Source organism: Zootoca vivipara, chromosome Z2 (assembly GCF_965207765.1).
Source record: "Zootoca vivipara chromosome Z2, rZooViv2.hap1.1, whole genome shotgun sequence".
NCBI classification, from domain to species: Eukaryota; Metazoa; Chordata; class Lepidosauria; order Squamata; family Lacertidae; genus Zootoca; species Zootoca vivipara.
In genome coordinates, this window is record NC_142585.1 from 39,769,277 (window position 1) to 39,786,578 (window position 17,302).

Consider the following 17,302-nt stretch of genomic DNA (forward strand, 5'->3'; position numbering starts at 1 on the left):
CAGGTTTAATCACTGAATTGGTTAGAGATGACAGGTGGAACATTGTCCTTTAAAATGTTTTATTAGTATTAAACAATGCACATATCATCAGATAAAGTAACCTGATAGACACTGAATATTTGTTCATTAAAGTTGCATTGTACATGGCTTGATTTCGGGGGAAACAAGCCAACTGGGGACAGGTGTCTGAAAGCTAGTGCAAGCAGTCTAAAATGATAGGTAAAGGCAGACTGCATTCTTCTGAAATCACAGCCAATTAAAATAGTCAAATAATTCCATTACTGTACAATAGCATCTTAAAATGTTCTCTAACTGCACTATAGTGATAAACTGTCACAGTCCTATGTTTTACAGACATTTTTATTCCTGAGTTAAGATGCCATTGAAATAGCCTCATCTTATTTTCTTTCGTCATTTCTTCAGAATTCAGCAACAAAAATAGTAGAGAGTAAAATGCTGACATGACTATGAACACTGAAATGTTAATTCAAATTCAGTGGGGATGGCTTGAGAAATCATCCCCTAAATATATGAGTAAAAGCATGGGAAACGGCCTCATGATACACTGGTCTCTAAAGTGAAAACAGGGCCAACTCATACAGCCTCTCGCTTCTGGATTTTAATAGTAGTAGCAGTATGGTTGAAGTACAGTTGTACAAGTTACAGGTAGGTAGCCGTGTTGGTCTGCCGTAGTCGAAACAAAATAAAAAAATTCCTTCCAGTAGCACCTTAGAGACCAGCTAAGTTTGTCATTGGTATGAGCTTTCATGTGCATGCACACTTCTTCAGATACACTAAAACAGATACAGAAACAAAAGTGTGCATGCACATGAAAACTCATACCAATGACAAACTTAGTTGGTCTCTAAGGTGCTATTGGAATGAATTTTTTTATTTTGTTTGAACAGTAGTACAGTCGTACCTCGGAAGTCGAACGCCTTGCAGGTCGAACATTTTGGTACCTGAATGCCGCAAACCCAGACGTGAGTGTTCCGGTGGTTTGCAAACGTTATTTGGAACCTGAATGTCTGATGCGGGTTCCGCAGCTTCTGATTGGCTGCAGAATCTTCCCGCAGCTAATCAGAAGCCACGCCTTGGTTTCCAAACGACTTTTGGAAGTCGAACGTACTTCCAGAACAGATTCCGTTCAACTTCCGAGGTACGACTGTATCTTCTTCTTCTTTGGCTATCACTCGTAGCCGAGTAAGATTTAACAATGAGTCCATAAGTGACTGTGGAGGCCAATTCTGGACCCACACCTCCTTCCACAGTGGGACATTAGTTTCTGGGCAGGAGTTGATCACCATGTGGATTTGCCAAGCATGCCTTCCTCTTAGCACGTTTCTCCCTTGCGTCCTGAGTTCAAGTGTCTTCAAAGCCCATGACACCTTTGATAAAGGCTGTTCTCCAACTGGAGTGCTCGCAGGCCAGTGTTTCCCAATTGCCAGTGTTTATACAACATTTTTTTTAGATTTTCCTTTGAGACAGTCTTTAAATCTCTTTTGTTGACCACCAGCATTACACTTTCCATTTTAAAGTTCAGAATAGGTATACTATTATCACCAAAGTAGTGAATGAAATGCTGAATCACAACTGAGGGCATGTTAAAGAGAGAGTGTGTCATAGGATTCTTTTCTTAAGGGGCAGATAAAATAGATTTTTGTTTAACAGGTTGATCATGGTGTGAATGAGAGAGATTCCAGGATATGCATGACTTTTCTGCACATGTAGCAGCTGTAATATAGGCTTCAATTACTCTTGTTTATATATAAGGGTTGTGCAGTGAAGGATCAAGCTTGAATTAACAGTTCTAATAAAAATGTTGCGATGAATTTTGGTTTAAAATAAAGAAGTCTCATTTAAATGCTTTTGCATAGTGTAAGTAAAGGAGCTCTTTCAAGTGGCAATGTATTCACTGTAAAAAATGCAAAATATTTTAAGCTATTTGCTCATAGCTATTGAGATTCTAGTTTGCTGAAGACAGATTTTTTTTCTGCAGGAAATGTGTTTTTTGTCTAAAACTGTTAAATGAAAAGATTGGGGTTGGTTGATTGAGGGATTTATTTAATTGAACCAAGATATAGCCTTTGCAGTTTTGAAAATAGGAAACTAATCTTAAGCAGTTCGTTTAAGTGGGGCTCTCTAGAATGTATTTCCTCCAGCAGCTGTTAACAGTGCTATTCATAGATCACTGTTGGCATTAATCACTTGTACTGCTGCCATTGCCATAAATCTGTATTTCCAAGCTGCATAAGATTTTGTTACACACTGCACTGGATTTAAATTTAAAGGGGCAAAAAATGTATTGATCTGGTAATCATATCTTTAAACCATTTCTTAGAAAATAGTTCACAAATTTGAAGGACTTGGTGCTCATGGTGGTTTTTTTTAACTTGTTACACGAGCAGTTCCTGTTCACTTTGAAGTGCTGGATGTTCAAATTCCAGGTAATTCGCTAATTTTTCCATTTCTTCAAAGCCTTTGCAAATATTTAAAATATCCATATCTAACAATATAGTTGCAGACTCCTTCAAAGAGCTTTCATCCTTTTGAATTATAATTGTGTACTGGTCACACAGTTTATATGTTATTTGATTAATAACATGATTGCTTTCATAATGCTGGATACCAGCCTTCTGCAGAAAGTCTTCCATTGTCATGTTTGCTTCTTCCTCAAATTTCAAATCTATGTTAAGAAAGTCTGCCAGATGTGTAATTATCTCTCTCTCTTCGACTAGTTCAGTATATGCAGAACCGGCTGCTGCACATGTAGACGTACTATCTGTTTCAATCAAATCAAGTTGCTGATCATTTTGATTGTTAGGCTCAAATTGTGTTTGCTGCTTTTCTTCATAGACAGTAGGTTTAGCATGCTGAATATTTTCTGGTTTGTTCTGATTTGCAATATTATCTCTAGACATCTGCTCCTGAGATTCTAGTATAAGATGCCATTGTTTATTTCTTTGACTAAGCCATAACTGAGCCATTGCTAGGTCATCCGAAGTAGTATCGTAATAATGTTCTCTGTGACTGACTATCTCCAAACATTTGGCACCAACTGTCAGCAGTTTAGTTTTACTATCTTCTGTTACCCAATATTTCTGTTGAAGTTGGACTTTTGGGACTGAGGAGAATTCTTGTGTTCCTTCCATGTTCCTGTTGAGGAAAAGATGTACATTAAGGCAACAGTTTGATTTATACAAATTCTGCTTACTATATAAAACAGCCAATAAGAGGGCAGGGAAGATAATAATTTTAATTCATAGAATTACAGTATAGAATTGTAGAGTTGGAAGGGACCTTGAGGGTCATCTAGTCCAACCCTCTGGCATTCATTCTTTTTCATTGGATTTATATCCCATTTTTCAGCTACAGTCCTCAAAGCAGCTAACAACTTTTGTAAAACACACCAAGAACCACATGCTCAAAAACACACACACAACCACCTTCACTGTTCTTCTGAATGGGGCAGCTACTCTTAAGTTGGTCCTATAAGTGGGTGGGGAGGGCATGGTTTGAGTAGGACCTGAGGTTGTCTTTGTCTCCCTCCCTCATTTCTACTTGCTGTGGTGGTATAATTTGCTCTTCACTTATTTGACGGGGGGGAGCTTTGAACCCTTCCTTTCTCACTTTTCTTCTCCTTTTCGCCTGCCACATATGATTTTCCAATCCCCAATCTGGGGATCACACAATCTTGCCGTGAGAAGGGACTCTTGTGTACGAACGTGCATATGTAGAGTTCCTCCTTGTAAGGAGGGAATTTTGACCCAATTCAGATCCCCTTTTGTGTGGAGAATCTTTTCACATGTACCTTGGTTTGTGCAAAGAACTATGAGGCTAGTGCATCAGTGCCTCACAATCTCCTCCCAACTTGTATGATGAGATGTTTAGACAAAGAATAGAGAAAGGCAGTTCAGAATTTGTCAATATGTTCCTTGGCAAACTCTGGAATATTGTTAAAGCAGAGCTGTAAAATCATTGGGGATTTAAATGTTTTTATGCTCAACCTTTCAGTTGTATGAACCTGAAATCGTTCTTTACTGTTTTAGTTTTCAGGGTGGTGTCCAGCAATGTTTGCATAGAACAATCTATATATATAAAAATGTAAAAATCGTGAAATCCGGGGTTCCACTTTTCTCCGTAACTGCTTGACCGATCGTCCTGAAATTTGGACACAATGATCCAGGCCACTCCTAGAGCGTTGTTGGGGGCAAAAATCCCTCAAATCACACACCTGCGCAGGTACAGAAATGATTTTCCACCAACTCAAACAGCGCCCTCAAGTGGCGTAGTACCCTCCTCCACCCCCTCCCTTCCTGAGAAATCTAAGCCACACCCACAAACCGAATGACATCATCATCAACCAAGCAACTTAAACACACCAAGGCAGCCATTTTATCTAGGCCTTTGTTTTAGGCCCCTGACAGGCTGACAGGCCTCCACTAGGCCCGGGGAGGGGGATAACCCACAGCAACACACTTGGGGTCACGGCAAGGGGTTTTACTTTACCATTTAGCACCACTACCCCCCCAAAAAAAACCCACCAAAGAACCAACATTGCCAAGTGGAGGTCGGGGCCTGCCTGGGGGGGTGGTTTGCCACAGACCGCAGCACGGCCTTTGATTTATGTAGGCCCCTACACTGCAAGGGGTTTTACTTTACCATTTAGCAACACTACCCCCACCCCAAAAAACCCCCACCAAAAAACCAACATTGCCAAGTGGAGGTCGGGGCCTGCCTGGGGGGGGGGGTTGCCACAGGACACAGCACGGCCTTTGATTTATGTAGGCCCCTACACTGCAAGGGGTTTTTACTTTACCATTTAGCACCACTACCCCCCCAAACCCCACCAAAAAACCAACATATCTCACCTCGGCATTACAGACTAGACCGCTTTCCAGACTAGGCCAAGTGGAGGTGTGTGGGTGGGGCAATAGAGGGCAGGGATACGTAATGGGTCAGAACGGGGGGGGGAGACACAGGGATGAAACTTGCCCTCTCCACAATATCTCCCCTAGGCTTTGCAGACTAGGCCGCTTTCCAGACTAGGCCAAGTGGAGGTGTGTGTGTGTGTGGGGGCAATAGAGGGCAGGGATACGTAATGGGTCAGAACGGGGGGGGGGGGAGACACAGGGATGAAACCTGCCCTCTCCACAGTGTCTCGCCTCGACTCAGGGGGACTCTATATTTTCCCTTAAAAAACCCCACATTGGCTTATTTTCAGGGGATGTCTTATTTTTTATTATGCGTCCAGCCTTGCCTCTTCCTTGGGGCCCTCCAGAACTGCGCCTATCACTATGTCTTATTTTCGGGGTATGGCTTATATTGCGCAAATGCTTAGAAATCCTGCTATGGCTTATTTTATATTTTATGGGTATGTCTTATTTTAGGATTGTAAGCCTCTGTGTCTTTTTTTTTAAAACCACAACCATGCACTTTCTCTCCCCAGTTTAAGTCCTCAGATATTTGCAGTGGCCACCCCCCAACACATTTACAATCCCCTACCTTCCCCTTGCCACTTCCTGGGTTTTTTATGGAACTGAACAACTCGGGTGCTTCATAACGTGCCTTCTGTTAATCTAAATATATAGAAATGTTCAGGCTGCATGCGCAGGGGCCAATGTATGGAGATACAGGGGGGAGGGGACAACATAGGGCTCAGACAAAAGTAAATACTGGGAAATTGAACCCAGAAACTAACATTTCCTTCTTCAAGGGTGGGGGCCAATGTAGGAAGATACCGGGGGTAGGGGCCAACACTCCCCAGGGACAACAGAGGGCTCAGACAGAACTGCATGCTGGGAAATAAAACCCAGAACCTAACAGTTCCTTCTCCAAGGGTGGGGGCCAAGGTATGGAGATACATGGGGGAGGGGCCAACACTCCCCAGGGACAACAGAGGAAAGGGTATCCTACCGAAACACAGGGATGAGCTGGGGTGGATGGAGGAGGGGCAGAATACGTCATGGATCAGGACAGGGTGGGGTGGGGGGACCACAGAAAAGAACCACAGCAACGCGTGGCCGGGTCAGCTAGTTATTAATAAATATGGCAACATTTAGATAAACTGCTTCAAAACTTCTCTCCTTTAAAGGTGAAGATAGGCAATTTTTCACACACCCTGTACAGAAGTTTCCATTTGTTTTATGCAACTTTATTGTCTTAACTGAATGGCTCATTTTAGCATATATAGTGTTTCTTAATACTTATTTGCAACTGTTCTTAAGTAGTTCCATCCACATATCAAAAGCCTACAATACACCAGTCACCTCCCTGTTTTTATGCTGCTTTATCACTACTTTTGACTAATAGGTGTTAATTATATGGTTCCCTCCATTTTTAGCAAATCATTTTATACAATCTGAAGAGAAACCAGAGTATCAATATTTACTTTCATTTGAAATGTTTGAAGTGGCCTACCTTGTCATCTGTCTCAGAATGAAAGGGTATGGAAGAAGTGTAGGAGAGCTCCCCCGCCACACCACTGTTTAGTTCAATTTTTTGAGTTGTAAACCCAAGTTTTATTGCCAACAATCCGCTACCTTCAAAGCAACATGCATGGATCACCCCCACCCCTGGTTTATTTTTAGTCACTACCGGTAGTTGAGGGTACCATAGAAACAGTGCATGTGGCAACAGTTTATAGTTACTGTTTATAGATATATCCTGGTTGACACAGAGGTGCTTTGAAGAACCAGCCCAGTACAGTTGGCTGAAATCAATGTTAGATAGCTAACTGGGTAGACACTCATAATTTCTTAACATAATGTATGCTAAGCAAGCAGGGAAGGGAGAGAAGGCCTTTTTAAAGAAAGATTTTTGTTAGGGTTAGAACTCCAGCTGTTAGTGAAATCAAATCTTGTTAATTGCCTTTTACTGACTGCATTCAAGTATTCCTTATGTAAATGCCAGACTTCATTAATGGCATCCTGGTATCATTTGATTGCAAGGGCAAGAGTGGTCTTTTTTGTGCATCCCTCACAGAACTAATTTAGGCTTGCCAAAGCATTTGGACATGCTCCATGGCATATTCCTCCTTTCCCTTTGAACTACCCACCATGGCTGATTCAAGATGGCCAAAGGGGATTTTCTGAGTAGCTCCAGAGCAGTGATGTGGACTTTCTAGAAAATATTCATATGCAAATCAGGGTGATTTGCATTTTGAAAACTTTATAAAGCTCTAGAGAAGGAGTGGGAAACCTTTTTTTTTTACCCCTGGCAGGCTAGATCAAAAAGTGCTCACCCCTCTGAGCCACTTTTGGCAGGTTGGTGAATCCACCTACTTGATACCAGGTGAATCTGAGCCTGCCAGAAGGCAGGAGAACTTGTATTCGGCATCTGTTCATTATTGTTGTTGTTGTTGTTGTTTAGTCGTTTAGTCGTGTCCGACTCTTCGTGACCCCATGGACCATAGCACGCCAGGCACTCCTGTCTTCCACTGCCTCCCGTAGTTTGGTCAAACTCATGTTCGTAGCTTCGAGAACACTGTCCAACCATCTTGTCCTCTGTCGTCCCCTTCTCCTAGTGCCCTCAATCTTTCCCAACATCAGGGTCTTTTCCAAGGATTCTTCTCTTCTCATGAGGTGGCCAAAGTATTGGAGCCTCAGCTTCACGATCTGTCCTTCCAGGGAGCACTCAGGGCTGATTTCCTTAAGAATGGATAGGTTTGATCTTCTAGCAGTCCATGGGACTCTCAAGAGTCTCCTCCAGCACCATAATTCAAAAGCATCAATTCTTCGGCGATCAGCCTTCTTTATGGTCCAGCTCTCACTTCCATACATCACTACTGGGAAAACCATCGCTTTAACTATACGGACCTTTGTCGGCAAGGTGATGTCTCTGCTTTTTAAGATGCTGTCTAGGTTTGTCATTGCTTTTCTCCCAAGAAGCAGGCGTCTTTTAATTTCGTGACTGCTGTCACCATCTGCAGTGATCAAGGAGCCCAAGAAAGTAAAATCTCTCACTGCCTCCATTTCTTCCCCTTCTATTTGCCAGGAGGTGATGGGACCAGTGGCCATGATCTTGGTTTTTTTGATGTTGAGCTTCAGACCATATTTTGCGCTCTCCTCTTTCACCCTCATTAAAAGGTTCTTTAATTCCTCCTCACTTTCTGCCATCAAGGTTGTGTCATCTGCATATCTGAGGTTGTTGATATTTCTTCCGGCAATCTTAATTCCGGCTTGGGATTCATCTAGTCCAGCCTTTCGCATGATGAATTCTGCATATAAGTTAAATAAGCAGGGAGACAATATACAACCTTGTCGTACTCCTTTCCCAATTTTGAACCAATCCGTTGTTCCATATCCAGTTCTAACTGTAGCTTCTTGTCCCACATAGAGATTTCTCAGGAGACAGATGAGGTGATCAGGCACTCCCATTTCTTTAAGAACTTGCCATAGTTTGCTGTGGTCGACACAGTCAAAGGCTTTTGCATAGTCAATGAAGCAGAAGTAGACGTTTTTCTGGAACTCTCTAGCTTTCTCCATAATCCAGCGCATGTTTGCTATTTGGTCTCTGGTTCCTCTGCCCTTTCGAAATCCAGCTTGCACTTCTGGGAGTTCTCGGTCCACATACTGCCTAAGCCTGCCTTGTAGAATTTTAAGCATAACCTTGCTAGCGTGTGAAATGAGGGCAATTGTGCGGTAGTTGGAGCATTCTTTGGCACTGCCCTTCTTTGGAATTGGGATGTAGACTGATCTTCTCCAATCCTCTGGCCATTGCTGAGTTTTCCAAACTTGCTGGCATATTGGGTATAGCACCTTAACAGCATCATCTTTTACTGTTCATTATTAGTAATAAGCTTATGAAACTATTTTTTTTCCTGGTGGAAAAATAAAGCATCAGAAAATTTCCTTCTCCATATCACTGGTCTAGCAGGTGATTAACACTTCTTTGCATGAAGGAATGGTGTCTACGGGCTACTGCCATTAAAGTACTATGTTTGAGGAGTTATTTTCAGACCCTGGCCACCTACCTCTGGGACTAGAGTGTCCTTTACAGAGGACAGTCTTATATTTGAATGGCTGTCCAGTTCAAGCTTGTTTTAAATATAAGCATTAGGAGGATAAGAACAGGGTTTTTTGAAGTTGCCCGGCAAATGTTAGCACCTGGACAGTAGCATAAGCAGGGATATGGGTCACCTGGTCATAGTCTTGCTCACTATGTTGAGATACAGTGTATTTCTCTTTACACTGAAGTAATTAGTTCTAAATTTGCATCTGTGCATATAAACTAGCACCTGCAAATATTTTGCATATGTGTCCCTATCCGTTTTTGTGATACATTTACCCTCTTTTTTGACAGCATACAATTAAAAATAATATAATAAACACACACAAGTCAGTGCTGCAGTAGATGTGTACCTGGCTTTATCCCAATTGCCAGTGTGCAATTATTTGTTGTTGTTGTTGTTTAGTCGTCTTAGTCGTGTTCAACTCTCTGTGACCCCATGAACCAGAGCTTCTCCCTTTTTTATGTCCATGGATTTTTCTTGGCAAAATACTGGAGTGGTTTGCCAGTTCCTTCTCCAGGTGGATCACATTTAGTCTAAACTCTCGGCTAAGACCTGCCCATCTTGGGTGGCCCTGCACGGCATAGCTCATAGCTTCTTGAAGTCAGGGCTGGCTCTAGGGGTAGTCTGGGTGGCATGGGGTGCCAGGGCGCTGGCCCGGTAGGGGCCGCGCGGAAACCGAGCTGCGCGCTGCGCCCGCCCACCAACCGTGGCAAAAAAACGGAGCGGGGTGAGGGTGCCGGAGCAATCTCCGTGCCCAGGCGCCCGACGTGCTTGAGACGGCCCTGCTTGAAGTTATTCAAGCCCTTTCGCCACGACAAGGCAGTGATCCATGAAGGGGGTGCAATTATTTATTGTAGGCCTTTTAGAGAACTTTGTTACAAATGTAGTTAAGATTAATGAATTATGGTAGCAATAGAGATGTGCCTGAACACCAGGCGTCCCCCTCTTCATTGGCATAGCCAAGGGGGGCAGAGAGAGGCAGCTGCCCCATCAATAAAAAGCAATACAGTAAATATACATAGCTTACTGAGTTTCTGCCCCCCCCAACAAAAGGCCTGCCCCCCTAACAAAAATCCTGGCTACACCCATGCCCCTCTTCATAGGGTTGTACCATTTATCTTTGGACAGAACCCTGCCATGCTTAAGGGACCCAAAATGGAGTTGCCTCCTAGGATCCCCTCTTGCCATCCAGCTCTTCTCCCTCTGTGCTGCTGTTGCCACCTTTTTATTTAACCTTTCTAATCTCATAGTAATGATGTGGAGTTAACAAGGGCTATTGACTGTCTGGCTCCGAAGCGCCCTCTCCGATTGCATGGAGCCCGGACAGCTCCGTGGTTTTCCCCGGAGCTGAGGGTGATGAAACAATCGCTGAGACGGCTAGAGCTCCAGTGGCGGAAAACAGACCGGAAACGGGTTAGAGCTCAACATTCTGAATCAGACCGGACACGGGTTAGAGCTCAACATCGAGCCTACCAAGTGGCAATGGTGACGGCGAAGAGGATCTTCTTCACTGTTTCTATTGCATCTGCAGAAAACAGCAGCAGGAGACTTTTTCAGGTGGTTCGCAATCTATCGGAACCACCTCCATCATCAGGGCCTGGTAGGGACCCCAAGATCTCCTGCAATGCTTTTCCAAAGTTTTTTGCAGATAAAGTCGCTCAGATTCGGAAGGAGGTAGACTCCACCGTGGGAGCAGGGCCAGGGCGGGAGAGTGCTAGAGCCCTGTCTAGTCATGTTGTATGGGATCAATTCCAATCTGTTACCTCCAAGGATGTGGACAGGCTGCTTGGACGAGTGAAACCGACCACCTGTCTCCTTGATCCTTGCCCATCCTGGCTAATAAAAGTGAGCCAGGAAGGGCTGGGCAATGGGCTCCGCAGGGTGTTGAATGCTTCCCTCTATGAGGGAGCCTTCGCAGACCCACTGAAAGAGGCGGTCATTAAACCTCTTCTTAAAAAAAAATCTTTAGACCCGGCCAATACAGTGGAACCTCGGTTTATGAACACCTCGGTTTATGAATTTTCGGTTTATGAACACCGCGGACCCATCTGGAACGGATTAATTCATTTTCCATTACTTTCAATGGGAAAGTTCGCTTCAGTTTATGAACGCTTCAGTTTATGGACAGACTTCCGGAACCAATTACACCCATGCTTCAGTTTATGAACATTTCAGTTTAAGTACTCCGCGGACCCGTCTGGAACGGATTAATCCACTTTCCATTACTTTCAATGGGAAAGTTCGCTTCAGTTTATGAACGCTTCAGTTTAAGTACTCCGCGGACCCGTCTGGAACGGATTAATCCACTTTCCATTACTTTCAATGGGAAAGTTTGCTTCAGTTTATGAACGCTTCAGTTTATGAACAGACTTCCGGAACCAATTGTGTTCATAAACCGAGGTACCACTGTATGGCCAACTACCGCCCAGTCTCAAATCTACCATTCTTGGGCAAGGTGATTGAGCGGGTGGTTGCTGAACAACTCCAAGCACGTCTGGAAGAAGCGGACCATTTGGATCCCTTCCAATCGGGATTCAGGCCTCACCATGGGACTGAAACTGCCTTGGTCGTGCTGGTCGATGATCTCCAGCGAGCTAGGGACAAAGGTAAGAGCTGTTTCCTAGTTCTGCTGGATCTCTCAGCGGCCTTTGACACCATCGACCATAACATCCTTCTGGACTGTCTAGAGGGGCTGGGAGCTGGGGGCACTGTCATACAGTGGTTCTGCTCCTTCCTCCTGGGCCGTGTTCAGAAAGTGGTGGTGGGATATGAGTGTTCAGACCCCTGGGCACTCACTTGTGGGGTGCCTCAGGGTTCCGTTCTCTCCCCCATGCTTTTTAATATCTATATGAAGCCGCTGGGAGAGATCATCAGGGGGTTTGGGCTGGGTGTTCATCAGTATGCAGATGACACCCAGCTCTACCTCTCTCTTAAATCAGAACCAGTGAAGGCGGTGAAGGTCCTGTGTGAGTGCCTGGAGGCGGTTGGAGGATGGATGGCAGCTAACGGACTGAAGTTGAATCCTGGCAAGACAGAAGTATTGTTTGTGGGGGACAGGAGGCGGGCAGGTGTGGAGGACTCTCTGGTCTTGAATGGGGTAACTGTGCCCCTGAAGGACCAGGGGCACAGCCTAGGAGTCATTTTGGAGGACCATGAGGCACAGGTTAATTCTGTGTCCAGGGCAGCTGTCTACCAGCTCCATCTGGTACGCAGGCTGAGACCCTACCTGCCCGCGGACTGTCTCGCCAGAGTAGTGCATGCTCTGGTTCAGGGGTTCCCAACAAAATTTTCTCGAGGACCCCTCATCGAGCCACTATTGTGACAAGGACCCCCGTTAATTCCTAATCCTAAAATTAAAAAGTGAGAGCCAAATTAAGAGTCTTTTTATATTTTATATTTATACGTTTTTTACAGTTCTTCCTCTTCATCTGTAGACCTTTGTCGTTTTAACGAACCACTTTTTAACCAACGGTCCATTTTTAACTACGCGAACTGTAGCTTCCGCGAAAAACAACGCTTTGTTTACAAACACTACTGTTTTGCAAAGAGGCAGCGCGCGCCAGGGAGGAGGGAGGGGAATGGAGAAGACAAGGTACCTGCGCAGTAGCGCACAAATGAAGCCGACGCGCGCAAAGCATCTTGGGGAGGTGAGCGTTAGTAGAATGCGCGCGCTGCCTCTTTGCAAAACAGTAGTGTTTGTAAAGCGCCACCTAACGGCATACAGCAGAACTACTGCCTCTATCTAATTCTAGTTTTGCTCTAGACTCTGCTCATGCAGGAAGCAGCCAAAACAAAAAATCTGTTATCATACGAAATATATTTAATATATTTTTTATTCTAATAGCATCTTGCGGACCCCTCTGGCATAGCTCGCGGACCCCTGGGGGTCCCCGGACCACCTGTTGGGAACCACTGCTCTGGTTATCTCCTGCTTGGACTACTGCAATGTGCTCTACGTGGGGCTACCTTTGAAGGTGACCCAGAAACTGCAATTAATCCAGAATGTGGCAGCTAGACTAGTGACTGGGAGTGGCCTCCGGGACCACATAACACCGGTCCTGAGAGACCTACACTGGCTCCCAGTACGTTTCTGAGCACAATTCAAAGTGTTGGTACTGACCTTTAAAGCCCTAAACGGCCTCGGTCCAGTATACCTGAAGGAGTGTCTCCACCCCCACCATTCAGCCCAGACACTGAGATCCAGCACCGAGGGCCTTCTGGCGGTTCCCTCATTGCGAGAAGTGAGGTTACAGGGAACCAGACAGAGGGCCTTCTCGGTAGTGGCACCCGTCCTGTGGAACGCCCTCCCAGCAGATGTCAAGGCAATAAGTAACTATTTTACTTTTAGAAGACAACTGAAGGCGGCCCTGTTTAGGGAAGTTTTTAATGTTTAATGCTGTACTGTTTTAATATTCAGTTGGAAGCCGCCCAGAGTGGCTGGGGAAACCCAGCCAGAAGGGCGTATAAATAATAAAGTATTATTATTATTATTATTATTATTATTATTATTATTATTATATTTCCTCCTTCTGTCCCTGGCTGATGAGTTGAAGGGTAGCAAGGGTGGGTGGTAAGGGCAAGGCTACTTGCCAGTCCAAAGCTCTTTGTCAGCCAAAGCGGTTAATCAGATAAAGGAAGTCAAGGTTAAGAAATGGGGGTAAGGACTGTGCAAAAACTTTTCAGTGGTTCAGTTTTACAGTTTCATTTCCTTTGAGTTAAGTGAAGAAATGCAGGTCAGTTATGTTTTGTGTACATACTGTATATTAGGGAGCTTGGACATACTGTATATTAGGGAGCTTGGACATACTGTATATTAGGGAGCTGAGGTTCTTCCAGTCTGAAAATACGGCTTTTAAAACAGATTATAAAAGTGTGTGCAGGAAAGCAGTTGCAGGTGATCAAAATCTCATCTACTGCAGATGATTTGTAGCATCTGAAGCATCAAATGTTTATAGTTTGCAATATTGTTGGAAGAGTAGTTTAAAAGCTGTATGTTGAGTATATTGTAAGATTAGGTGTAACATACCTATTTGTGCTCCAATGGGTTAGTTCAGAAAGCCTTTGTCTCTGACTTCCTCCTTTTAGTTGCAAGTTGAAAAGGCAGCAAATTGTGTTATGTCCTGAATGATGACATAGTTCACATTGTAAAAACAAAAGCACAAGTTTGTACAACTGCCATGATCTATTCAAATGAATTTAAAATGTTCCCTGAAAATTATTTTTTCTTCATTCCATGTAAATTAATTTTTCAGGAAGTGGGTTGCCTTGGGGAATTTTTTTACTCTGGTTAATAAGTAACCATATGGTAACAAGGAGAAGATACCTCTCTATACCAATGGTTCCATATTGGTGGTAGGGGTCCACATAACCCACCTAGGGGGTCTGTGGCACATACCTGTCAACTGTCTGGGACATCCCATTTTGGGGCATTATGCTCTCATGAGCATGAGCTAGAAGACACACATTCCAGTTTTGCACTGGGAGGTGTGGGAGGGGACGGTGGCAGCATTCACATAACAAACTACAATGAACAAAGAATTCAAAAAGGATAAGAAACGGGAGTTTGGGGGACAAGTATCTCAACCATAGAGAGACCTGTTAGATTGTTATGTTAAAGTGATGTCTAAAATGTATAAGATGCTATTGGAATGGCAAACAAAAGACTTAACAAGTGAAATCCTCTATGACATAGTGGGCAAAAAATATTGGGCACAACATAGAATTGGAGGCATGGGAACAATTGTGGAATATGGATATAAAATTTACAGCATGTTATATGTTACAGCGTGTTTTATATGTTATATGAAAATGTTATATAGGTATACCTAACACCTAGTAGACAGGCAAAAATGTACAAATCAAAATTGAATAAGCCAGCACTTTGAACTGGGCCTGGAAGCTAATTGGCAGTCAGTGCAGTCAGACCAGGATTGGTGTCATTTGCTCAAACCATAATGCCTCTGCGATGGTTTCTGGACCAGCTGGTTTTTGAACCATCTTCAAAATCAGCCTCACATATAACGTGTTGCAGTAATCCAACCTAGAAGTTACCAGAGTATAAACAACAGAAGTTTGTCTATCCCTGTCCAGATAGGGGTGCAGCTGGGTCACCAGCTGAAGCTGATGGAATGTAGTCTGCGCTACCAAGATCACCTGAGCCTCAAACAACAGCAAAGGATCCAGGAGTACTTCCCAGCTACATACCCCCTCCTTCAGAGGAAGTGTAACCCCATCAAGAGCAAGCAACGTCCTACCCATCCGGTCTAGGGAGCCATTCATTAACAGTGCCTCAGTCTTATTTGGATTAAGCTTCAGTTTCTTGGCTTTCATCCAATCCATTACCAAGGCAAGACAACGGTCTAGCACAGGCATCCCCAAACTCTGCCCTCCAGACGTTTTGGGACTACAACTCCCATCATCCCTAGCTAACAGGACCAGTGGTCAGGGATGATGGGAGTTGTAGTCCCAAAACATCTGGAGGGCCAAGTTTGGGGGTGCCTGGTCTAGCACATCCACTGCCTCATCTGCAGATGTAAAGGAGAAGTAGAGCTGTGTGTAATCAGCATATTACTGACAATGTACTCCATAACTTAGGGTGACCCACTCAGCAGTTTCATGTAGATGTTAAATAGCACAGGGGATAAAATTGAGCCCCGAGGAACTCGCATATTGAAGGCAGCATCAGATAAAAAGGTTTTACTCTGGACAGTTGATTTAATTATATTCCATACTTGCCTAACGGGATACATAAAAGTCACAAGTTGGTTGACTGTTGAGGAACAAATAGAAGAAAACCCTATGGTCTAAGCCTAGTCTATTTATATATCCATTTCCCACAGATACATTTCTGCCCAAAGTGGTTTACATAAAATAAAGCATAAATATAAAATAGTACTATTGCCATTATATATAATATTATTTATTATTATTTTCCCTTTCCAGTAATGTCCATTCTGAAAGATGTGCTGCAAGACTTCATTTGTGTTTGACTATTGGTACTTAAAACTGGAAAGGAAAATACATAATGGGTAAGTTAATCTGCTTTCATTTTATCACTGAAGAGGAAACTGATTTGTAGAAGAGTGGCAGCATAGTACAGAGGCATTTTTAGAATCTCATATTGAACTAAAGCTATTGAGGCTTGAAATATTTTTGCAGGATGAGAATCTGAATAATGTATGAGATTTGAATATAGCAAACATAGGGAAATGCATGTTTTTTATGTTCTGTTAGTTTCTAACAAAAGGCTTTCCATGCTTGGAACATTGGAAGTATCAAATGAGGAACTTCAAGAATCTATTGGAAGCCAATTTGCTACCTTATATGAATTGCTTCCCACAAAACATCCTGAACTGATGTAACAATAAAAGTATTTTAAAACCATTTCAAGTCCACTACAAATAAAGACTGGGTTAAAAATTTATTCTAAAAAGGCTTGTTGGGAAAGGATGGTGTTCAATTGGCACTGAAAAGCAATAGAGACAGAACGTGTCTGATAGTAATGGGAGGGAGTTCCAAAGGGCAGGTGCTGTTACACTAAAGGCCCAATTCCTATAAAGTCCAGAACATATCTCCTCATGAGACCTAAGGTCTCTTCGGTCCCTAGTGACAGAATGGACCCAGCAGCCCCCTTAAACTATGAAGGGGGAGAGTGACCTTGTACAAAGCAGGCAATTGGCCAGTTGTCTGGGCTTGGGAACAGCTCACCTATAGTACTTCTGTCTTACTAGAACTCAGACTCAGTTGTTTGGCCCTCATCCTGTGCACCACCAATTTTATACAAGAAAAGGGAAAGGGTTTCCTGATGTTTCCCCCAATCACAAACTTGAAGCCAACAGAGAATTACTAAAATTGATTGTGCAGGCATTGAAATTGGAGACCAATGCTAGGCACTCCTATATTTTTGTTGAACCATGAATGTATGCTGTTACTATTGGTCTCCAAACTTATTCACTGTAGTGTGGATTATGCTACCACTGGTTTTCCAAATACTGAGTTCCAGCATTTCTATTTTTTATTCACTAGATGGCACTGCTGAACAAGATAAGGTTTTAGGATTCTGTTTTTGTAGTTCATGGCAAGTCTAGTTTTTTTTTTAATGTAACAAATGTATGAAGAACCATTTGTTTGTCAGGGCCATCAAATTTAAATGTAAACTATAATGGTTTTGATTTGAAAATTATTTTTGAAAGCTTTAGGATTCCTGATACTGCTTTTGTATAAAGAGCTATGAAATTTTCAATAACATAAATGTGTAGAAAAATGAGTAGCCTTCTGTTGAAAAATATG

The 17,302-nt window shown here is 43.2% G+C and overlaps 2 protein-coding genes across 15 annotated transcripts in view; one reads left to right on the top strand and one right to left on the bottom strand.

Annotated features, from left to right (window-relative positions):
- Positions 1–17,302, top strand: part of RALGPS1 (Ral GEF with PH domain and SH3 binding motif 1) — a 206,914-nt gene that overhangs the window by 14,624 nt on the left and 174,988 nt on the right. For 13 of the 14 annotated variants that reach the window (XM_060270379.2, XM_088664937.1, XM_060270383.2 and 10 more), the window contains one exon: positions 15,956–16,041. The exons of the other annotated variant lie outside the window; for it this stretch is intronic. The gene's annotated coding sequence lies outside the window, so the exon portion shown is untranslated. The remainder of the gene's footprint in view (positions 1–15,955; positions 16,042–17,302) is intronic. 14 annotated transcript variants of the gene reach the window in all.
- On the bottom strand, positions 1,996–6,607 carry LOC118084093 (uncharacterized). The gene is made up of 2 exons (XM_035113385.3): positions 6,421–6,607; positions 1,996–3,156 (listed from the first exon to the last, which is right to left on the bottom strand). The coding sequence occupies exons 1-2, from the start codon at positions 6,426–6,428 to the stop codon at positions 2,397–2,399; spliced, it is 768 nt and encodes a 255-aa protein (XP_034969276.1). The 5' UTR covers positions 6,429–6,607; the 3' UTR covers positions 1,996–2,396.